The following is a 22,503-nucleotide window of genomic DNA, read 5'->3' on the forward strand; positions in this document are numbered from 1 at the left end:
CCCTGGGTGCAAAATTTTAACACCCAGTGCTGCTTCAATACAGCTGTGTGCTTTCATCAGTGGACTCTGTTGAAGACGACTTCTCCATGTGAACCAGGAAGTGACCTCTTCAGACAACGGAACGATTCTTCTTATCTCTGCAGCTGCGATCTCCTGGGTGACACGGATGCCATGAGGCATATATACCTCACCTGCTTCCCTTCATCCCACCCAGCCCCTCCACGCAGCCACAGGCGCTGGCATGCCACGCTCTGCCACTGAGCCTGAGGGCACATTAGCAAACCTGATAAGCTGTTGTGGGCATACTCCACAACCTGTTATACCGGCTGCAGTAAAATGTTGCTCTTTTTTAAAAAATAATTTATTAAATTTTCCATTTTAACAATCCAATCAAATCACATTAAATATTCCAAATTATACAATTAAATATCATATAGTCCAAATATTCTGCCAAATTTTAAATTTTTATTGGGACTTCCCATGCTTCAAGTTCGGGGGGGCGGGGCTCTGATCATCTCATATCTCTGCTGCCTTGAGTTCCTAATAGTTCCTTTAAATCTTCCTGTTGTTAACCTTCAGTAAAATGTTGCTTTAAGTGCAGGGAAGGGACTCCGTGGGTTTCAGGAAAGGCCTCTGTTAGCACGCGTGTGCCTGCAAGCACCACACTGGCAGCACCTGCGATAGCAACCTCTCAATCAACTTCCAAATTAAAAATAAATTCTGTTTAAGTTAATGGACAATGGTGTGGTGTAGTGGTTAAGAGCGGTGGACTCGTAATCTGGTGAACTGGGTTTGCTTCCCCGCTCTTCCACATGCAGCTGCTGGGTGACCTTAGGCTAGTCACACTTCTCTGAAGTCTCTCAGCCTCACTCACCTTACAGAGTGTTTGTTGTGGGGGAGGAAGGGAAAGGAGATTGTTAGCCACTTGGAGACTCCTTAAGGGGAGTGAAAGGCGGGATATCAAGTCCAAACTCTTCTTCTTCTGATATCCCAACCTCCTTGGGGACCAGCTGCTTCCAGGGAGAATAGTTATGGTAGTTCATGCATGCTCACGTGTAAGTGAATGAGGCAAGCCCAAGCTATGTGTTATGACAACGTTCACATCTGCATGGGAGCAGCTGGATTGTGGAAAGTGAAGGTAGCTGGACAGTCTGTCAAGTGGAAATAAGAAATGGATGGGCGATAACATACATGTGTGTGCATCCAATTACAGATTGCACAAGAGGTTCACAGGCCATAGGTGACATAGTGATGGGTTGTCCTATAATTCTTATGATTAGGTTCTACACCCCAACCCAGAGACACCTGCATGGAGATCTTGTTCAGTAATTTATTTCCAAGCTACTTTACAGCATAACCTATGATATGCGGCCTAATAGGGGGCCATATTAAAGGAGCATGTATGTGCCGTAGCTTCAGCTCTGAGAAGCCAGCTTTTTCCAGGACGTTCCAGGTTTCTCTGGTCATGTGGCACCCGTCAAACAGACACATCCAAGTTGGATCAGAGATCTGCTGCCAGAAGAGAGTCCAACTGGAAGGAGCACCTGCAACGTGTTCTAGGAAGTAGTAAGCGCCACCCTGGAGAAAAAGAAATGGATGCATATAAGTTACTTTCTATTCTCCTTTGGATTTCCTCAGATATTCCTTTGCATAACCAGCGCTAATGGTATCAGAGTGCTGTTAACTTTTCATGGCAACAGCCACTGTTCCCCTGAATTCTGTCCTGAATCTTCCCATATTCAGCTGCATTGGATGGCTTTGGGGTTCTGGTCTTATGAGAGGAACACGGAAAGCTCAGTGGGTTAGATCATGGTGCTGAGAACGCCAAGGTTGCAGGTTCTATCCCTGTACGGGACAGCTGCATATTCCTGCCTTGTAGGGGGTTGGACTAGATGATCTCCAGGCTCCCTTCTAATTCTACAATTCTATGATTTCTCTGTCCGCTTTCTCCATTCCGAGCATAACATTACACATCTCCATCATTTGCCTTTTCTCACAGCTGCTACAAGCTGGGTCAACCTCTTCACCAAGCTATCTGCTATGGCTGCAAAGTCTCATCCCTGGTCACTTACCACCAATTCAGATTCCTGAGGTTATACGTGATTTTATTTTTATTTATCACCCCCAAATCACTCTACTCTTGATTACTTTGAACTTCATTGGCCATTTTAATGCCCATTCGCTCAGTCTGGAGCAGGAGTGCCAACTTGAAAAAAATATTGGGGAAGGCCAGGTATGCCCCTCTCCATATAATCAACCACAAGAAGTAGTACACAGACACACTCCATTTTAATCGTATTGCCCATCACCTTTGGGGGTTCCCGGCCCCCTCAAATATTTTATTCGTGGGGTCAATGGGACCTTGGCCCCTAGAAGTTGGTTCTATGGTTTGGAGAAATCCTTTTGGAGCTTTTCACAACCACTTTTTGCCAACGTGAAAAATTTGGTATCATTGTCAAACTTGACCCCAGTTCAGTCCTTGGACATGTTAATGATTAACAGGTTGAGTTTAAGGGCTCGTTTCTCAAATAACTGATTGTAAATTCAAGTATTGTAAATTCAAACTGTAAATTCAAGTATACTGTGAAGTGGTATGTAAACTGTTCAAAATTCCAAAGTTTATTTATGTTGGGTGCTTTTAAGATTATGAGTCGGGGTAACTAACCTTTTTGGCCGCAGGTTGCAGTCATGCTTAGCAAACCCTTTGAGAGCTGCATGCCAATGCTGAGAAGGTCCAAAACTCAGTATGGAGCCATACAGATGTAAGAGTTGAAAAGGGGAGCTATCCCTTTTCCTGGTTCATCAAATAAATTAACTGATGACCGAAGAGAGGGCAATTTACATCCTCATCAGGCCACTGGGCTTGAAGGAGAGGTTTAAATAACTTCATCCACCCTAGTACCCTGGCAGGTATTTAACTAAGTAGACCTATTGAAATTTTGGTAATCACGGTGACTAAGAGAGGTTCATTCATTTTAATAGGTCTACTCTGCACTGAATGCTACCTTATTTTATTTTTTGTGGCAGCTGTCCAAATTGGTGGTGTTGCAGGGAGAAAGATAATAACTCTTTGAGCTGGATCATGTCCCTATGCTAAGAGTCCTGGATTTACGTCCCGGTTTCTGATTTGATCCTGGAATGTCCTGCTTTTCCTCAGTCCCTATTTTCATCAGAGAAATGTTGGAGGATGTGGTTATGTGACCCCCAAGCCAAGGAGATAAGTAACTATACAACCTTTAGAAGACAACTGAAGGCAGCCCTGTATAGGGATTTAAAAAAATGTTTTATGTTTTATTATGTTTTTATGTATGTTGAAAGCAGCCCAGAGTAGTTGGGGCAACCAATAATACAATTGCTGCTGTTGTTGTTTAATAGGATGTCCCTATTTTCATCAAATAAATGTTGGAGGGTATGGGATCTGTCACTAGAGTCAGTTAACAGCTCAGCCAACGGTGATTTTGAGTTTGCCCCCGACTTTGCCAGTTTCATTGGTAAGCAGAGATGGAAGATGTCAAGGAAATCTCAGTGTCTGAAACAGATACATTCTACTCACTATACTTCAAAAGGAAAGAGAGGCTATAATGTGTTTAAAAAGCCATTAGGAACATGAATCATTCTATTTTTATTTTTTTTAAAAAGGCAGGTGGGGATAGACACAAAACAAATGCAGAGAGGCTGAAATGTGAGGAGGAGGAATAATAATAATAATTCATTCATTCATTCATTCATTCATTCATTCATTCATACATACATACAGGTTTCCCCAGCCACGCTGGTTGGCTCCCTACAGAATATTAAAAACACGATAAAAGATCAAACATTAAAAACGTCCCTAAACAGGGCTGCCTTCAGATGTCTTCTAAAAGTTTACTTCCTTGACATTTGATGGCAGGCGTTCCACAGGGTGGGCACCACTACCGAGAAGGCCCTCTGTCGGGTTCCCTTCACTGCTCACAGTGAGGGAACCGCCAGAAGGCCCTCGGAGCTGGATCTCAGTGTCCGGGCTGAACGACAGGAGTGGAGAGGCTGCCTCAGGTATACTGGGCCTTCCTGCCCAACCACCTACCAGTTTCAACATGAGAGACAAGCATGTTTAAAAATTTGCTTTGGTATTTCACAAGTGCGCAACAACAACGGACAAAATAATAACAGGCATGTCTAGATCTGACTAAGGTGCCCTCAATAACACAGAGTGTGGGATTGTTTCTTCCTAACTGTAGTTAGGGAGAAAAGCAAGGGAGTGATCCCAATGTTTGCAACTTATGAGAATGTAAATAGCTCAGAAGCAAACTGGTTTACGCAGAAACAACAAGGGATCCGAATCCATCTACCTGCATTTGTGATTCCCCAAGGGATATAGAATTGACTAACACCCGAGAATACAGCATGCCCCTGCAGTTACTGAATTGTCCTTGTTCTTCCCATGGCGTGAGCTACTTACCGGTCTCAGCACCCGCAGAACTTCTTTCATAACTTGCTCGGGGCTCTTCACAGAGCATAGCACCACCGTTGAAACCACCACATCCACCGATGCAGCTGGTACCTCTTGCAGGTCCTCAGCCGGAGCCACCAAACAGCGTTCCACCTGCACGTGTGGATTTGCAGCCAGGCTCTTGTTGAGAAACTTCTGGAAGTTGGGGTTTGGATCAGTGCATATGATTTTGCATCCCGCGGGGTAGAACTGAAAGTTGGTGCCACTTCCTGTGCCAATCTCCAGCAGTGAGAGGGCCCCCGTAGGACTGGCAAAGTCCTTCAGGTTGCTGAACATTTCCCTTTTCTTGTCGGACATCTGCTTATTATAACAGATGCTCGCCACAGTCATGACGTAGGGGAATAACTTCTTGCAAAGGGGTTCCCAGATACCCAGATACCGTAGCAAGTAAGCAGGGAAGGCTAATATCTGGACGCATAACCTGAGCAAGACAACTAGGCGTGTTGCTTCCATGTTAGCAAGAGGGCAGAAAACAGCAAAGCCAGAGGAGAAGAGATAGTCAGTCGCAGAGTCTCGAGGGTGAGCCAAGAGGACGCCCAGCCAAGAGGACACCCAGTAACCCAATTTAACTAATTATGGCTTGAGTTATCCAAATCTGCCCAGCAACAACAGGGTGGCTTGTATCCCTCAACCGCAACACGTTCTCTCTGTTAGGGAGAACACGCTCTGCCAGAGCCCTTGGCAGTGACCACACTGGCTGCGAGATCTCAAAGGGTGGAGAGGAATATTCTTCATAAACTAAACACACTCACTCACTCACACACACACACTCACCAATAACCTTGTGTGTGCACGCACTCGTAATCTTGCCCCTGTCAGAGGGAATTTAAAAACTGTATTTGCTGTATTTAAGTTCCCTGTCAGAAGGAACTTTAAAACTGTATTTGCTGTCTTTAAGAGGGAAATAATCTCATTTAGGGGGTATTCTAACACTTTATTGCAGAAGTACTCTGCGGTCCTAAATGCCAGATTTACATATAAGCTAAACAAGTTACAGTGGTGCCCCGCAAGACGAATGCCTCGCAAGACGAGAAACTCGCTAGACAAAAGGGTTTTCCGTTTTTTGAGTCGTTCCACAAGACGAATTTCCCTATGCGCTTGCTTCGCAAGACGAAACGTCTTGCGACTTCTTGCGAGTTTGTTTCCTTTTTCTTAAAGCCGCTAAGCCGCTAATAGCCGCTAAGCCGCTAATAGCCGCTAAGCCGCTAATAGCCGTGCTTCGCAAGACAAAAAAACCGCAAGACGAAGAGACTCGCGGAACGGATTAATTTCGTCTTGCGAGGCACCACTGTATAGCTTAGCGCCCCACTGTCTTGGAGCCCCCCCCCCAATTTGAAGGAAACAAAACTTGTACATTTCCAAAATACAAGATAAAAAACAAATAAAAGAAAACATACATACACCAACACTGTTTTGTTTTGTGTAGGCTCCTATTTCGTTATGCGCAAATGGCTTTAGATACTTATTAGGTCCATAAATTACCATAAAGCATATATTCAACACAAAAAACCCAGTGACAATTTGTTGTTGACAAAGGACAGCTGGACATACATAAAGGGCCCCATTACCTTCAGCAGCTTAGGGCCTCATCAAAGCTAAATCCGACCCTAGCGGTCCTGTAGTAACCCAAAGCGAATGTTGGTTTAAATTTGTTACAAGCTTTCCCTAAATATAAGGGGAAACCTTTTTCCCATGGCAGAACTCTTTCACACCAAAACTGCACTGAAAAATGTTGGGGTGGAAGGATTGGCTACCCCTGAGTTGAAACTACGGTGGTCTTCAGTGATATGTTTGCTTCCCTTGTGGGTTTGTTCTTTTCTCTCAGGCAGCTGCAGACTTGAGCAGCAGTCCTGCCCTGCAAATGCTTTACTTTTATTCACTCTGGCTGTTCATATATATATATTCCAACGTACATTTATAATATCCAATCTAAATTTTATCACATATTTTCTCTTTTTGACTTCCTTCAACCTCTCTGACAATCATCCATTATTCAAATTTTTAAATACGCATTTCCTAATTTTATATTGCATTTTATAAACCTTCACACCCTTAGTTTCATCAATACAATAGTCCTCTATCATTTACAGAACTTCTTGAAATCCCACTAGCGTTATTTGCTCATCACATACACATTTCAGATAGTCTGAAAATTTTCCCCAGTCTTCAATGAACTTTTGATCTCGTATATATCTGATCTTTCCTGTTAGTTTGTCTAGTTCAGCATAGTCCATCAGTTTCATTCTCCATTTTTCGAGCGCCGGCAGTTGTTCCTGTTTCCATTTTTGGGCCAATAATATTCTCGCTGCTGTTACTGCATATTGGAAAAGTTTACAATCCATTCTATTTATTTCATTTCCTACTATTCCTAGAAGAAAAGCCTCTGGATTCTTAACAAACGTGTATTTCAACATCTTTTTCATCTCATTATATATCATTTCCCAGAAGCCCTTCACCTTCTTACAGTCCCACCACATATGGTAAAACGTTCCTTCTTTTTCTTTACATTTCCAACACTTATTACATGTTTTATACATTTTTGCCGGTTTCACAGGTGTGATGTACCATCTATAAATCATTTTCATAACATTTTCCTTTAACGCAGTACATGCCGTAAATTTTATATTTTCATTCCACAGTTTTATCCAATCGTTAAACTGTATATTATAACCCAAATCTCTGGCCCAGTGTATCATAACCGATTTAACTTCCTCATCTTTTGTATACCATTCTAGCAAGATTTTATACATTTTGGACAAAATTTTATTTTCATTGTTTATTATTTCTATTTGAAATCTAGATTCTTTTTCCTCATAACCTCTTTCTTTTAAGTCCTTTTAAACATTTCGTTAACCTGATAATAATGCAACCAATCATACACATACTCTTTCACTTCTTCATAGGGTTTAATTTTCCATTTTCCTCCTTCCTTTATAATCAATTCTTTATATGTAATCCAGTTCCCCCTCATATTAACTTTCTTAAGACTCATAACTTCTAACGGAGATAGCCAGTGGGGAGTTCTTGATTTTAATAAACTTCTATATCTCTCCCATATTTCTATGAGAGATCTTCTAAAGATGTGGTTTTCGAAGCCTTTCTGAATCTTTCTTTTCTCACACCATTGATATGCGTGCCAGCCAAATCTGTTATCAAAACCTTCTAAATCCAATAACTCAGTATTTTTTAACTTTATCCATTCTTTCAGCTAGCAGAGACATGAAGCTTCATAATATAATTTCAAGTCTGGCAGGGCGAAGCCTCCTCTTTCTTTCGCATCCGTTAATAACTTATACATAATTCTTGGCTTCTTACCCTGCTAGATATATCTTGAAATTGCTCTTTGCCACTCTTTAAATATCGCTGTCCCCTTAATTATTGGAATTGTCTGAAATAAGAATAACATCTTTGGCAGCTGCCGCTCTGGCTGTTCTTTTGTTCTCTCGGTGGCAGAAGAGACATGGACACTTGAAGGTTTTTATGACCTACTTTAGGTTAATTATAAATTAACCTAAACTGCATAACGTCAGATTTTTTGTTATTTTTTTCAAAAAAAGATTTTCCGCAGCTTACGGTGTCAAGGCCTGATTTCTTAGCCTAGGATAAAAACCCTTTGGTTTTCACCACTAAACCTTTCAGAGTGGCATTTGCAACCGTTTGGCACCATTTATGAGTGAATTGCATAACGTCAGGATTTTAGTGAAATTCTGACCACGCGGTTAATATAAAAACCCTTCTGTTGAGATTAGAATATAGGCATACAGCGATCCTTTCAGAACAACTGGGCCCTGTAGCAGGATCAGTGCTGGATTTACGTACTGTATAAGCTAAGCAAGCTATAGTTTAAGGCCCCACTCTGTTGGGGCCCCCAAAAAATTAAAGGAAAAAACTTGGATGTACATTTCCAAAATGTAAGATAAAAAATTAAAATAAAACCTACATACAGCAACATGTTGTTTTATGTTGTGTAGGCTCCTGTGATGTAAGTAATGGGCCCCACCTGCTAGCCTGCCCCCTAAAATATCACTGGTTTGCTCATTTCTATATATATGGGGCTACAATCTGCTATTTATGATTATTAGTAGTTTGCATCATATAGGTACTTATGTCAGAACTCCCTGACATTAGTTATATCAGTGAGCCTGAACTGTATGAGAGACAGGAAGATGAGAGGGAAGAGGGCTTCAGAAGGAGGAGAGACTGAAGTGAACAGGGATTCCCAGCCCACGGTGGGGGAGGAGAGAGAGGGCAGGGAAGAAACGCAAGAAGGGGAGACGCAGGAAAGGGAGCAGACAGATTCACAGGTGTTGCAGGGTTAAGCTCTGGCTCAGAGGTGGAGCAAAGACCGGAATCTCTGTGCACACGGATATCAGAAGACTGCGGGAACGTAAGAGAAGAGTCGTAAAGGCAACTGGCAGCAGTGATGATGATTGAAATTAGGCTGGCTCTTGCCCGTTGTGTAAATAGCAATAAACAAGGACTACAAAAAGTGCCTGAGGGCAATTAGCAAACCAGATAAGCTGTTGTGGGCACACTCCACAACCTGTAATACCGGCTGCAATAAAACGTTGCTTTAAGTGCAGGGAAGGGACTCCGTGGGTTTCAGGAAAGGCCTCTGTTAGCACGCGTGTGCCTGCAAGCACCACACTGGCAGCACCTGCGATAGGAACCTCTCAGTCATCTTCCAAATTAAAAAGAAATTCTGTTTAAGTTAATGGACAATGGTGTGGTGTAGTGGTTAAGAGCAGTGGACTCGTAATCTGGTGAACTGGGTTTGCTTCCCCGCTCTTCCACATGCAGCTGCTGGGTGACATTGGGCTAGTCACACTTCTCTGAACTCTCTCAGCCTCACTCACTTCACAGAGTGTTTGTTGTGGGGGAGGAAGGGAAAGGAGATTGTTAGCCACTTGGAGACTCCTTAAGGGGAGTGAAAGGCGGGATATCAAGTCCAAACTCTTCTTCTTCTGATATCCCAACCTCCATGGGGATCAGATGCTTACAGGGAGAATAGTAATGGTAGTTCATGCATGCTCACGTGTAAGTGAATGAGGCAAGCCCAAGCTATGTGTTATGGCAACATTCACATCTGCATGGGAGCAGCTGGATTGTTTAAAGTGAAGGTAGCTGGACAGTCTGTCAAGTGGAAATAAAAAATGGATTGGTAATAACATACATGTGTGTGCATCCAATTACAGATTGCACAAGAGGTTCACAGGCCATAGGTGACATAGAGATGGGCTGTGCTATAATTCTTATGATTAGGTTCTACACCCCAACCCAGAGACACCTGCATGGAGATCTTGTTCAGAAATTTATTTCCAAGCTACTTTACAGCATAACCTATGATATGCGGCCTAGTAGGGTGCCATTTTAAAGGAGCATGTATGTGCCGTAGCTTCAGCTCTGAGAAGCCAGCTTTTTCCAGGTCGTTCCAGGTTTCTCTGGCCAAGTGGCACCCGTCAAACAGACATATCCAAGTTGGATCATAGATCTGCTGCCAGAAAAGAGTCCAGCTGGAAGGAGCACCTGCAACGTGTTCTAGGAAGTAGAAAGCGCCACCCTGGAGAAACAGAAATGGATGCATATAAGTTACTTTCTATTCTCCTTTGGAGTTCCTCAGATATTCCTTTGCATAACCAGCGCTAATGGTATCAGAGTGCTGTTAATTTTTCATGGCAACAGCCACTGTTCCCCTGAATTCTGTCCTGAATCTTCCCACATTCAGCTGCATTGGATGGCTTTGGGGTTCTAGTCTTATAAGAGGGACACAGACTGCTCAGCTGGTTAGAGCGTGATGCTGAGAACACGAAGGTTGCAGGTTCTATCCCTGTACAGGACAGCTGCATATTCCTGCCTTGTAGGGGGTTGGACTAGATGATCTCCAGGCTCCCTTCTAATTCTACAATTCTATGATTTCTCTGTCCGCTTTCTCCATTCCGAGCATAACATTACACATCTCCATATTGGCCTTTTCTCACAGCTGCTACAAGCTGGGTCAACATCTTCACCAAGCTATCTGCTATGGCTGCAAAGTCTCATCCCTGGTCACTTACCACCAATTCAGATTCCTGAGGTTATATGTCATTTTATTTTTATTTATCACCCCCAAATCACTCTACACTTGATTACTTTGAACTTCATTGGCCATTTTAATGCCCATTCGCTCAGTTTGGAGAAGGAGTGCCAACTTGAATAAAATATTGGGGAAGGCCAGGTATGCCCCTCCCCATATAATCAACCTCAAGAAGTAGTACACAGACACACTCCATTTTAATCGTATTGCCCATCACCTTTAGGGGTTCCCGGCCCCCTCAAATATTTTATTCGTGGGGTCAATGGGACCTTGGCCCCTAGAAGTTGGTTCTATGGTTTGGAGAAATCCTTTTGGAGCTTTTCACAACCACTTTTTGCCAACGTGAAAATTTGGGTATCATTGTCAAACTTGACCCCAGTTCAGTCCTTGGACATGTTAATGATTAACAGGTTGAGTTTAAGGTCTCGTTTCTCAAATAACTGATTGTGAAAACTGTAAATTCAAGTACCGGTACACTGTGAACCGGTATGTAAACTGTTCAAAATTCCGAAGTTTATTTATGTTGGGTGCTTTTAGGATTGTGAACTGGGATAACTAACGAACCTTTTGGGCCCAAGGTTGCAGTCATGCTTAGCAAACCCTTTGAGAGCTGCATGCCAATGCTGAGATGGTCCAAAACTCAGTATGGATCCATACAGATGTAAGAGTTGAAAAGGGGAGCTATCCCTTTTCCTGGCTCATCAAATGAATTATCTGATGACCGAGGAGAGGGCAATTTACATCCAATTTGCAGCTGTCCAAATTGGCGGTGTTGCAGGGAGAAAAATAACAGCTGTTTGGGCTGGATCAATTTACCACTCCTAGTTTAAAATATATTGCTCTTGAGGAATCAGAATGACTCATGGTGGAATATATATACAGTGGTACCTTGGGTTACAAACACCTCGGGTTACAAACACTTCAGGTTACAGATTCCACTAACCTGGAAGTAGTACCTCGGGTTAAGAGCTTTGCCCCAGGATGAGAACAGAAAGCACGCGGCGGCACGGCGCGGCGGCAGCAGGAGGCTCCATTAGCTAAAGTGGTACCTCAGGTTAAGAACGGTTTCAGGTTAAGAACGGACCTCCGGAATGAATTAAGTTCGTAACCAGAGGTACCACTGTACAGTATATGGAAATTATATATATATATAATCTGAAAGCACTTTCATTCCTTCTTAAAAATCAGTTTCCCACAAATATATCATTTCCATCGCTTGATAAAATTCTGCTTTGCAAGCTGGAACATTTTGAAAACCAAAATTTACATTTTTTTTCAGCAACAGAAACTACAGCTCCCACACACACAAAAAAAAAACCTAAAAGGGGTGGGAAGACAAAAAGATTTTCACATGTTTGCAAGAAGCAATTGGGATTTGTTTAAATGCTGTTTGTCACCGAAGCCAATTGACAGTTATTATCATATATCAGAATTCAAATTCCTTTCCTTTCAGATCAGTTGTGGTTTGCTGACTCAAAGTGAAAATCCTGACACCCCCAACCTCATGAACTCTTACATCATCATCAGAACTTGCATCAAAGAGTGAATTGGAATATTCCATGAAGGATTTGTTCAGAGTTTGTTGTAAAGGCCATAGGGATGTAGCAATTTCAACACTCACAACTTTCTGTGTAACTCTGTTTCCTAATCTGTGCTGCTGCGGGAGGTTTAGGATAAGGCAGACATGACCCTCTGCCAGTAGATGAAGCATTTAAAAACTTCCCTATACAGGGCTGCCTTCAGACGTCTTCTAAAACTTATATAGTTACTTATCCCTTTGATTCAGGGACTGCAGATCTCCATACACTCCAACATTTCTCCAATGAAAATAGGGATATCCTAAGGACATTCCTGGATCAAATAAAAAACCAGCACAGCTTCTGTAAATGAAGGACTGTCCCTGGAAAATAGGAGTGTCTGAGTGTCTGGGGAGCACTGTACAATTCTCTGGGCTTTCACATATTTTACAATGTTTTACAATGAGGTCAGTTTTAAAAAAGAAGTTCAGCCGTGGCTTTCCTCTTTCTGTCTATCCATCCATATCTGAGAAACGATAGTTAAAGAGAAGTCTTAAGGGTAACATCAAATACTAACGGAAAATTAATTGACTATTTATTTATGTGTTGGAACAGTCTGCGCAGTAAAACCTCTCCAACTTCTTTTAAAATAGCCTTGGTCGCAAATGCCCTTCTGTAGCTTGAATCTAGGCTGTTGCGAAAGGGGACTTGAAGTTAAGCATGTTCTTATGCACATTCTTGCACAATCCGATTGCTCTTTAGATCTCCTCGTTTAAAAGTAGTTAAGATGTTACAGTTTTGTTATGCTTATAGCGTTCTCCTTTAAAACTATGGCTATCTGCTGCTGTCAAAAACATTCAGGAGAATAATAATAATAATAATAAATTTATCCACCCAACAGGGTATTAAAAACAAAATAAAACATCAAACATTAAAAACTTCTCTAAACAGCCTTCAGATGTCTTCTAAAAGTCATATAGTTGTTTGTTTCCTTGACATCTGATGGCAGGGCGTTCCACAGGGTGGGTGCCACTACCGAGAAGGCCCTCTGCCTGGTACCCTGTAATCTCACTTCTCGCAGTGAGGGAACCGCCAGAAGGCCCTCGGCACTGGACCTCATTGTCTGGGCTGAATGAGTGGGATGGAGATGCTGCTTCAGGTATACTGGGCCTTCCTGCCCAACCATCTACCAGTTTCAAAGTTGGAGACAAGCACGTTTAAAAGTTTGCTTTGGTCTTTCACAAGTGCGCAACAACAACGGACAAAATAATAAAAGGCATGTCTAGATCTGTCTAAGGTGCCCTCAATAACACAGAGTGTGGGATTGTTTCTTCCTAACTGTAGTTAAGAGAGAAAAGCAAGCAAGTGATTCCAACGTTTGCAACTTGTGAGAATGTAAATAGCTCAGAAGCAAATTGGTTTATGCAGAAACAACAAGGGATCCGAATCCATCTACCTGCATTTGTGATTGCCCAACGGATATAGAATTGACTAACACCCGAGAATACAGCATGCCCCTGCAGTTACTGAATTGTCCTTGTTCTTCCCACGGCGTGAGCTACTTACCGGTCTCAGCACCCGTAGGACTTCTTTCATAACTTGCTCTGGGCTCTTCACAGAGCATAGCACCAGCGTTGAAACCACCACATCCACCGATGCATCTGGTACCTGGTGCAGGTCCTCAGCCGGAGCCACCAAACAGCGTTCCACCTGCACGTGTGGATTTTCAGCCAGGCTCTTGTCAAGAAACTTCTGGAAGTTGGGGTTCGGATCAGTGCATATGATTTTGCATCCCGCAGGGTAGAACTGAAAGTTGGAGCCAGTTCCCGCACCAATCTCCAACAGTGTGAGGGCCCCGGTGGGACTGGCAAAGTCCTTCAGGTTGCTGAACATTTCCTTTTTCTTGTCAGACATGTGCTTATTATAACAGATGGTCACCACAGCCATGAAGTAGGGGAATAACTTCTTGCAAAGGGGTTCCCAGATACCCAGATACCACAGCAAGTAAGCAGGAAAGGCTAATATCTGGACGCATAACCTGAGCAGGACAACTAGGCATGTTGCTTCCATGTTAGCTGGAGGGCAGAAAACAGCAAAGTCAGAGGAGAAGAGAAAGTCAGTCGCAGAGTCTCAAGGGTGGGGCTTGTTTTTATCTGCAGCTTCCAGTCCTAAATAACTAGCCAGTTAAAATGAAGCAACCAAGTTCCAGGAATAGCTTGATATATGTTAAAGGTACAGCTGCCAGAGCCCTTGGCAGTGACCACACTGGCTGCGAGATCTCAAAGGGTGGAGAGGAAACTAAACTAAACACACTCTTCATAAACTAAACACACTCTCTCACACACACTCACCAATAACCTTGTGTGTGCACGCACTCGTAATCTTGCCCCTGTCAGAGGGAACTTAAAAACTGTATTTGCTGTATTTAAGTTCCCTGTCAGAAGGAACTTAAAAACTGTATTTGCTGTCTTTAAGAGGGAAATAATCTCATTTAGGGGGTATTCTAAAACTTTATTGCAGCATTGTACTCCGCGGTCCTAAGTGCCGGATTTACGTATAAGCTAAACAAGTTATAGCTTAGGGCCCCACTGTCTTGGAGCCCCCCCCCCAATTTGAAGGAAACAAAACTTGTACATTTCTAAAATACAAGATAAAAAACAAGCAAAACAAAACATACATACACCAACACTGTTTTGTTTTGTGTAGGCTCCTATTTCGTTATGCGCAAATGGCTTTGGATACTTATTAGGTCCATAAATTACCATAAAGCAAATATTCAACACACAAAAACAGCGACAGTTTGTTGTTGACAAAGGACAGCAGGACATATAAAGGGCCCCATTACCTTCAGCAGCTTAGGGCCTCATCAAAGCTAAATCCGACCCTAGCGGTCCTGTAGTAACCCAAAGCGAATGTTGGTTTAAATTTGTTACAAGCTTTCCCTAAATATAAGGGGAAACCTTTTTCCCATGGCAGAACTCTTTCACACCAAAACTGCGCTGAAAAATGTTGGGGTGGAAGGATTGGCTCCCTCTGAGTTGAAACTACGGTGGTCTTCAGTGATATGTTTGCTTCCCTTGTGGGTTTGTTCTTTTCTCTCAAGGAGCTGCAGACTTGAGCAGCACAGCTTCTGTAAATGAAGGACTGTCCCTGGAAAATGCTTTTTTTTTAAAAAATCCCTAAGCTGCGGGGTCAGAATTTCACTAATATCACTAAATTTCAATACATTCGGGTGAATTTGAGTGAATTGCAGAACGTCAGAATTTCACTAAAATTCTGACCCCGCGGGTTAGGGATTTTTTCAAAAAAGAATTTTCCACAGCTTAAAGCATCAAGGCCTTATTTCTGAGCCTAGTATAAAAACCCTTCTGTTTTCACCGCCAAACCTTTCAGGGGAGCATTTGCAACAGTTTGGCACCATTTTTGAGTGAATTGCATAACGTCAGATTTTTAGTGAAATTCTGACCCAGCGGCTTAGGGTTTTTTTCAAAAAAAGATTTTCCGCAGCTTAAAGCGTTGAGGCCTGATTTCTTAGCCTAGGATAAAAACCCTACTGTTTTCACCGCCCAACCTTTCTGTTATGTACTGCAGTTCTCACCCTGGGCCAGCAGGGGGATACTGTAGATAGTTATGCAAATGAAGGATCGAAAGTGACGTTCAGTGACTGGATAGTTTTAGAAAGTTGCTACAGTAACGTACTGGAAGCAGGCTGACTGAGCCCTTCAGCTCAGTTCTGTTCTGGCCTCTGAATAAACAAGAGCTATTTGAAGAATCACTGTGTCGTCTGATATGTTCACCCACAACTTAACACTGGCGAAGAGGATGGGACTGATGGACATCAGAGCACAGCCAGATGTGGCCACCCTCTGAACTGAGCTAAATCATTGAGCTGAATCACTGAGCGAAATCACTGAACAGAACCAATTCAGAGCTGACTGTTCTGGCTAGAGCACGGTGTTCCATCCATCGCCCTCCACGCCGGCATCGGAATCATGGCTTCACTTGTGCCTCTACCGCCGTTTGCGCCAGCCTCTGAATCATGGGACTCCTACCTCACTCGGTTCAACTGCTACCTCCAAGCCAACGAGCTGACAGAAGTATCAAAGGAGCGGAAGTGGGGCCTATTCCTCAGCCTCTGTGGGCCTGAGGTGTTTGAGACGGCCCGAGCATTGCTTGCACCTGAAGCAGTCCAGGCAGCACCGTGGGACACGATTCAAGAGAAGCTCTGCAACCACTACGCGCCAAAGCCATCCAAGATTGCTGCCTGCCATGCATTCTACCACCGGAACCAGTCAGAGGGGGAGTCAATTAACAACTACACTACTGCCCTCCAACAGGCTGCAATGCACTGCGAGTTCCGAGACTTAGACGATGCCCTGATGGATCGAATCATCTGCGGGGTCTGGGACATCCGTCTGCAACAGCGTCTCCTCGCCAAGCCAGACCTCACGCTGCAGAAAGCCATTGAGGAAGCCGTGGCCTCAGAAGCTGCCGAACGCTCCGCCCAGGAGATCCGCAAGGCCAGCAGCTCGCATCTTGCTAGGAAGCCAGTTCCAGTGCATCATGAAGAGGCCAGCAGTGATGAGGCATCCTCCAGTGAAGACGATGGCGTGCATCAGACAAAGCAGGAGTGCAGAAAGTTCCAAAAGAAGTCCAAGGGCCAACCGGAATGTGGCGGCTGCGGAGGCAACCATTCCCGTGCCAAGTGTCGATTCAGATATGCCATCTGTCGGAAGTGTTCCAGAAGGGGCCACATCGCTAAGGTCTGCCGATTGGCTCCGTCTGACACCCCCCCCCCACTGACTCGCAAATCCAAGTCTTCACTCCAGTCCGCCATGGAAAGCTGTTTTGAGACTTCCGGGTTAGCGCCATCGTCTAATGGCGGATTCCCTCCGAGCTCCGGAGGGAATCGGCTTAGTAGGGGTCGGGTCCTGCCGCGGCGGCGACGCGGGGACCCTCAGAAACCACAGGCGCTGAAGCCTGTGGACCTGGTGACTCGGCGGGCACCATTGGCGCCCCCCCGACCCGCGAAGGAGCCTTTTTAAAGGCTCCGAAACGGGGGACGGAGAGTGGTGCGGTGCTGAGAGTCGACTACTTCTCCTACTGAGTGAAGCCGCATGCCATGGACGGAGAGCGCTGACTTCTTTCTCTGAACATTTGGACTAAAAGTAACAACCCGTGAGTAATACGGAAATTGGGCTTAAAAAGGGAAAAATTTTCTTGGGAATTAGGCACGACCGGGGAAGGCGCAAAGAGGAAGTCCGTCTACCCACCTTGTAAACATCTTAAAGCAAGGATTTGATAACTAAGGTTGAGAGAACGCCTTTATCTTTAGTGGATAAAAGCAATTAACTCCACGTTTTGGCAACATAAGTGATTTTGCTGGAGGATAAGAGCGAATATTGAGAGCGGAATTGTCACCTCTCCCCCAGGACCCGGGAGCGATCGGTGAGAGAGCCTGCTGAAGAGATATAGAAGACTTTGACAGCTGTCAAACTAGCTGTCAAAGTTGGGGGAAAAGGAGAACTTTGTTTCTGTTGTCTTTGCTGGTTATATTTGTTACAATTTGGTAATAAGTTGTTAAAAATAAAGAAGAAAAGGCAAATTTGACTTTTGGGTTGGAACTGGAAGATACTAAGAAACCAGAACCCCTCTAGAGGGGGTTCAGGGACATTACAAGAATGGCTGTAAGTGGAAAAATACTGGCTGAACTGGAGAGGACTTTTTTTCTCTTGGGAAAATTACAAGAACAAAGTGATGTTTTGGCTACAAATGTTACAACATTGAATGAAACAGTAAATAAAACTACTGCGCCTGGAAGGGACTTGACTCAAGTCTTTGCAGCTGAACAAAAAGTTTTTGCAGCTGAACTAAAAATCTCTGCAGCTGAACAAGAAAAGAAATCTGAGAAATTTGAGAATGTGAGGAAAGAGACATATGATGATTTGAAGGAAAAGGAAGGAGGAGCTATAATGTCACAGATGATTAAGGAGAGCCAGAGGCCTGTTAAGATGGATACAAAGGAAAATAAGAACAGGATGATGAAAATTTGGTTTGATTTGAAGAATGGAGAATGGAGAGATCTCCTCATGTGGAGATCTGAAGACCTATGGATTACAAACTTGGCTAAAGTGGAAACTGGAGCCTTTGGGACATTTGGACTAAAGAGAAGCAAGAAACAAGATTTTGGCTCCACTTTTAAATACGGAGGTCTGGCTGGAAGAAACATGGACCTTATTGGGACAGAACTTCTTCGAGATTTGGTGTCCAATACAAAGGACTATCAAAAAAACCGGCAGAGAGGAATTGAGAGAGAATTAAGAGCCTCGGACGTGAGGTCACCAGGCTGACAGCAGATAGACTGATGGACATTTGTTGGGGTTCGAAACCGGGAAAGGGGGGGGTAGGGCTTTGGGAATCCAAAGGGTGTACAATTATACTTTGTTTCTTTTTATTCTGTTTTGCTACTAATATAAAAATGGGGAATTCGTGGAAGGGAACTGGGGTCGACCTTAGAAAAAGATTTTTAAGAATAAGTACTGATGTATAAAGACTGAGGTTTATAAGTTAAAATTGGTTAACTAAAATGAATTAAATACAATAAGGTAAAATTTGGGGACAAGAACTTGCTGAGCTAAAAATTGGAACTGGAATACAAGAAGGGGAGGTGTGGGGAAGTCAGGGAAATATGGTATTGAAAGTAAGGAATGTAAATTTTATGTGTTTTTAATTGTCTTTTTCCCCCCTCTATTTTTTGAAAACAAATATCTATTAAAAAAAAAAAGGAAAGCTGTTTCGCTCTCACCAACTGCCACTGCCCGTCTGGAACCACGATTGGCCAAATCGACTTGCCTATGCGACGCAAGCTGAACATCACTGTGATCATTGAAGGAGCTCCATGTGACATAGAGATCGACACCGGGTCTGCCCTGTCCATCATGTCTTGGAGCACCATCAAAAGACTGGTTACCCAGAGTGTCTAAAAGACAATTCGACTCTCACCGCGTACACCTGAGAGACTACCAGGGAAACGACATTCCCGTGGTAGGTGTTGGCCGGTTCCAGATCGCCTTCAAGGATTTTTCGGGCCTGCTCTGGCTGGTGGTGGTCGAAGGTCAGCAGCCAAGCCTCCTAGGGCTAGACTGGTTTGATGCCCTCGGCCTGGAAGTCACCGGCATCAACTGCATCTCTAACGCAGAGACTGAGGGTCTGGTCAAAGACTTTGCCGAGGTTTTTGACAGCACTTTGGAGCAATATACAGGTACGCCCATCTCCTTTAGCTTTGATCCACAAGTCGCCCCCATCAAGCTAAAGCCACGCCGGGTTCCCTTTGCTCTCAAGGCTAAGGTGGACGAACAACTGGACAAGCTGATCGCCCAAGGAGTTTTGGAGCCGGTTGACCACACCAAGTGGGAAACCCCCATCGTCACGCCTGTCAAGCCAGACGGGTCAGTGAGATCTGCGCTGACTACAAGTGCACGATCAACAAGGCACTTCAGCAGCACGCTTATCCGGTTCCTGTTGTCCAACACCTGCTGCATTCCCTGGGTGAGGGTAAGGTCTTTGCTAAGCTGGACCTTGCCCAAGCCTATCAACACCTGCCCATCGATGATGCCACTGCTGAAGCCCAGACGATCATCAGTTGCCGCCGTTTGCAGTTCGGGGTGAGTGTGGCTCCTGGCATCTTCCAAAGCCTTATGGAGCGTCTCCTGCAAGGGCTTCCGGGCGTGGTACCATATTTTGATGATGTCTTGGTGTCTGCAGACTCACACCAGCAGCTCTTTGAGCGCTTCCGCGGCATGCTGACCAGGTTCCAGGAGGCCGGGCTCAAGGTAAAGAGAGAGAAGTGCCAGATCGCCGTTCCACAGGTGGAGTTCCTGGGCTATCTTATCGACGCCTCTGGCCTTCACCCAACCACATCCAAGATCCGTGCTATCCAGCAGGCCCCCATCCCAAAGAACAAGACGGAGTTGCAGGCATTCCTGGGACTGCTGAACTTTTATAACATGTTCCTGCCCCACAAAGCCACGGTGGCTGAGCCTCTTCACCGACTCCTTAGCACAAAGACACCTTGGTCCTGGGGTTATCAGGAGACGGTGGCCTTCAATGCGGTCAAGGCTCTCCTTTCATCGGACAGTGTGCTGGTACAGTACAGTGAAGCCAGGCCGCTGGTCCTTGCCTGCGACGCCTCACATTTTGGCATCAGCACTGTCATTAGTCACCGTTTCCCAGACGGAAGAGAAGGACCACTCGCCTACTTTTCCAGGACACTATCTTTGACTGAACGGAATTACAGCCAGCTCGACAAGGAGGCACTGGCACTTGTGGCTGAAGTGAAGAGATTCCATGAATACCTCTACGGCAGGACTTTTGACCTCATCACCGACCACAAGCCACTCCTGGGGCCTCCTCGCCGGTGATCGACCAACTCCACCGGTCCTCTTGCCGCGCATGCTGTGATGGACTGTTTTCCTGGCTGCCTACCACTGATGAAACTAGAGACCTTTACTACTACTTTACTACTACTTTACTACCACCTCACTACAAATTCATTACTACTTTACTACCACTTTACTACCAATTTACTACTACTTTACTACAACTTTACTACTATTTTACTACCATCTTACTACCACTTTACTACTGCTTTACTACTACCCTACTACTGCATGTATATATACTGCATGTATATATACATATATACAGCATGTGCTGCCCATGACCCAAACTTCCTCCCCTCTCCCCTCTCCTGTGCCACATAAGACTCGTTGGACTCTGTTGCAACCTGTAAGATATCAACCAGACTAGAGCTTTGAAAGTAAATGAATCTGTTCTGCATACAGAACCCAGGCGCCCTCTTGTGCGTAAACCAGACAGATAATCTTTCAGACCCAACTGCACAGGACCTGCAAGATAGTATTCAATTTCTGTCCAAAATACAGATTTCTTTTTTCAAGAATACTTTTCAGATTAGAAACAGATGCTAGGGGAAGCTGTTTAGAGAAGAAGATTGCACAACTATATACCTGACCTGAGATGCCCCTATTTCCCTATGAAGTGAAGACTGAATTCTGTTGTTTCTTTGTCAGGCTTTTTTTTCTTTTTTCTTTTTTTTAATGCATAGAATAGAAAAAGGTCAAGATGTTTACCTTTTAAATGTCGAAATAATCGGACAGAAAAGACATTTTCTTGCAAGCTCCTTGGCTCCCTTTTCAAATGAGTGAGTAAGGGCTAATATTTTCTTGCTTGTGGGCAGTGCTGGAGAACATTTTTCATCCCGAGGGCCACATTCGCTTCTGGGCGACTTTGTGAGGGCCACATAACAGTGGTGGGCAGGACCAGAAGCAAATTTCATGAATGCAAATTCTACCTTTGTACAGCAGGGTAGTTTCTACGCGCACAAACACCCCTCTCTATCCTTCATCCAAGCAAGCAAGAGCCATTATTAAGGAAATATTCCACCCAGGAAAGTACACTCAAGCATACCCTTCAGCGTTTTTCTGATGAAAATAGAGACCTTTACTACTACTTTACTACCACCTCACTACAAATTCATTACTACTTTACTACTACTTTACTACCACTTTACTACCACTTTACTACTATTTTACCACCATCTTACTACCACTTTACTACCACTTTACTACTATTTTACTACCATCTTACTACCACTTTACTACTACCCTACTACTGCTTCACTACTATTTTACTTCTATTTCACCACTTTACTATGGTTTTACCATTACTTAACTGCTAATTCACTACTGGTTTACTATTGCTTTACTACCACTTTACTTCCCCTTTACTACTGCTACTTTATTACTTATACTACTTTACTATTTATACCCCTATTTATACAGTAGACCTTCCTGAACAATGGCATGCCTGTCTATAGTATTGTTACTATTTTATTAATTGTATATACTGCCCTTCATCCGTAGATTTAAGGTTGGTTTACAACATAAAAATGCAAGGTAAAAAAGACAAAATACACAATAAAAATAAGAACAAGAACAAACCAATAAGCCTCCTCCCTCACCCTCTCCTTTGGCTTGTCCTTCACTCATGACTTCTCTCTTGTTCCTTGATCTTAATCTTTTGATCTTTTGGAAGCCGCCCAGAGTGGCTAGAGCAACCCAGGCAGATGGATGTGGTATAAATACAGTGGTACCTCGGGTTACATATGCTTCAGGTTACATATGCTTCAGGTTACACACTCCGCTAACCCAGAAATAGTGCTTCAGGTTAAGAACTTTGCTTCAGGATGAGGACAGAAATCGTGATCCGGCGGCGCGGCGGCAGCAGGAGGCCCCATTAGCTAAAGTGGTGCTTCAGGTTAAGAACAGTTTCAGTTTGACTTCCGGTCGGCGCCAGCGTTTAATGGTGGTCTCCCGCTGAGCTCCGCTCAGGGAGACTACTCT

The 22,503-nt window shown here is 44.0% G+C and overlaps 2 protein-coding genes across 2 annotated transcripts; both read right to left on the reverse strand.

Moving 5' to 3' along the window:
• Window positions 1–286: 286 nt before the first annotated feature.
• Window positions 287–5,025, reverse strand: LOC128407126 (putative methyltransferase-like protein 7A). Its single transcript, XM_053375123.1, has 2 exons — window positions 4,442–5,025; window positions 287–1,578 (listed from the first exon to the last, which is right to left on the reverse strand). The coding sequence occupies exons 1-2, from the start codon at window positions 4,943–4,945 to the stop codon at window positions 1,342–1,344; spliced, it is 741 nt and encodes a 246-aa protein (XP_053231098.1). The 5' UTR covers window positions 4,946–5,025; the 3' UTR covers window positions 287–1,341.
• Window positions 5,026–9,786: 4,761 nt separating this feature from the next.
• LOC128407128 (putative methyltransferase-like protein 7A) lies at window positions 9,787–14,353 on the reverse strand. The gene is made up of 2 exons (XM_053375125.1): window positions 13,649–14,353; window positions 9,787–10,052 (listed from the first exon to the last, which is right to left on the reverse strand). The coding sequence occupies exons 1-2, from the start codon at window positions 14,150–14,152 to the stop codon at window positions 9,816–9,818; spliced, it is 741 nt and encodes a 246-aa protein (XP_053231100.1). The 5' UTR covers window positions 14,153–14,353; the 3' UTR covers window positions 9,787–9,815.
• Between the last annotated feature and the right edge of the window lie 8,150 nt (window positions 14,354–22,503).

Source organism: Podarcis raffonei, chromosome 2, assembly GCF_027172205.1.
Source record: "Podarcis raffonei isolate rPodRaf1 chromosome 2, rPodRaf1.pri, whole genome shotgun sequence".
NCBI classification, from domain to species: Eukaryota; Metazoa; Chordata; class Lepidosauria; order Squamata; family Lacertidae; genus Podarcis; species Podarcis raffonei.

What these genes read in the sequence shown, in the direction of transcription:
- LOC128407126 (XM_053375123.1), bottom strand. Translation starts at nt 4,945, where the DNA reads ATGGAAGCAACACGCCTAGTTGTCTTGCTCAGGTTATGCGTCCAGATA. An exon ending in TTCTGCGGGTGCTGAGACCG is followed by an intron (nt 1,579 to 4,441) that starts GTAAGTAGCTCA and finishes CTTTTTCTCCAG; the next exon opens with GGTGGCGCTTACTACTTCCT.
- LOC128407128 (XM_053375125.1), bottom strand. Translation starts at nt 14,152, where the DNA reads ATGGAAGCAACATGCCTAGTTGTCCTGCTCAGGTTATGCGTCCAGATA. An exon ending in TCCTACGGGTGCTGAGACCG is followed by an intron (nt 10,053 to 13,648) that starts GTAAGTAGCTCA and finishes CTGTTTCTCCAG; the next exon opens with GGTGGCGCTTTCTACTTCCT.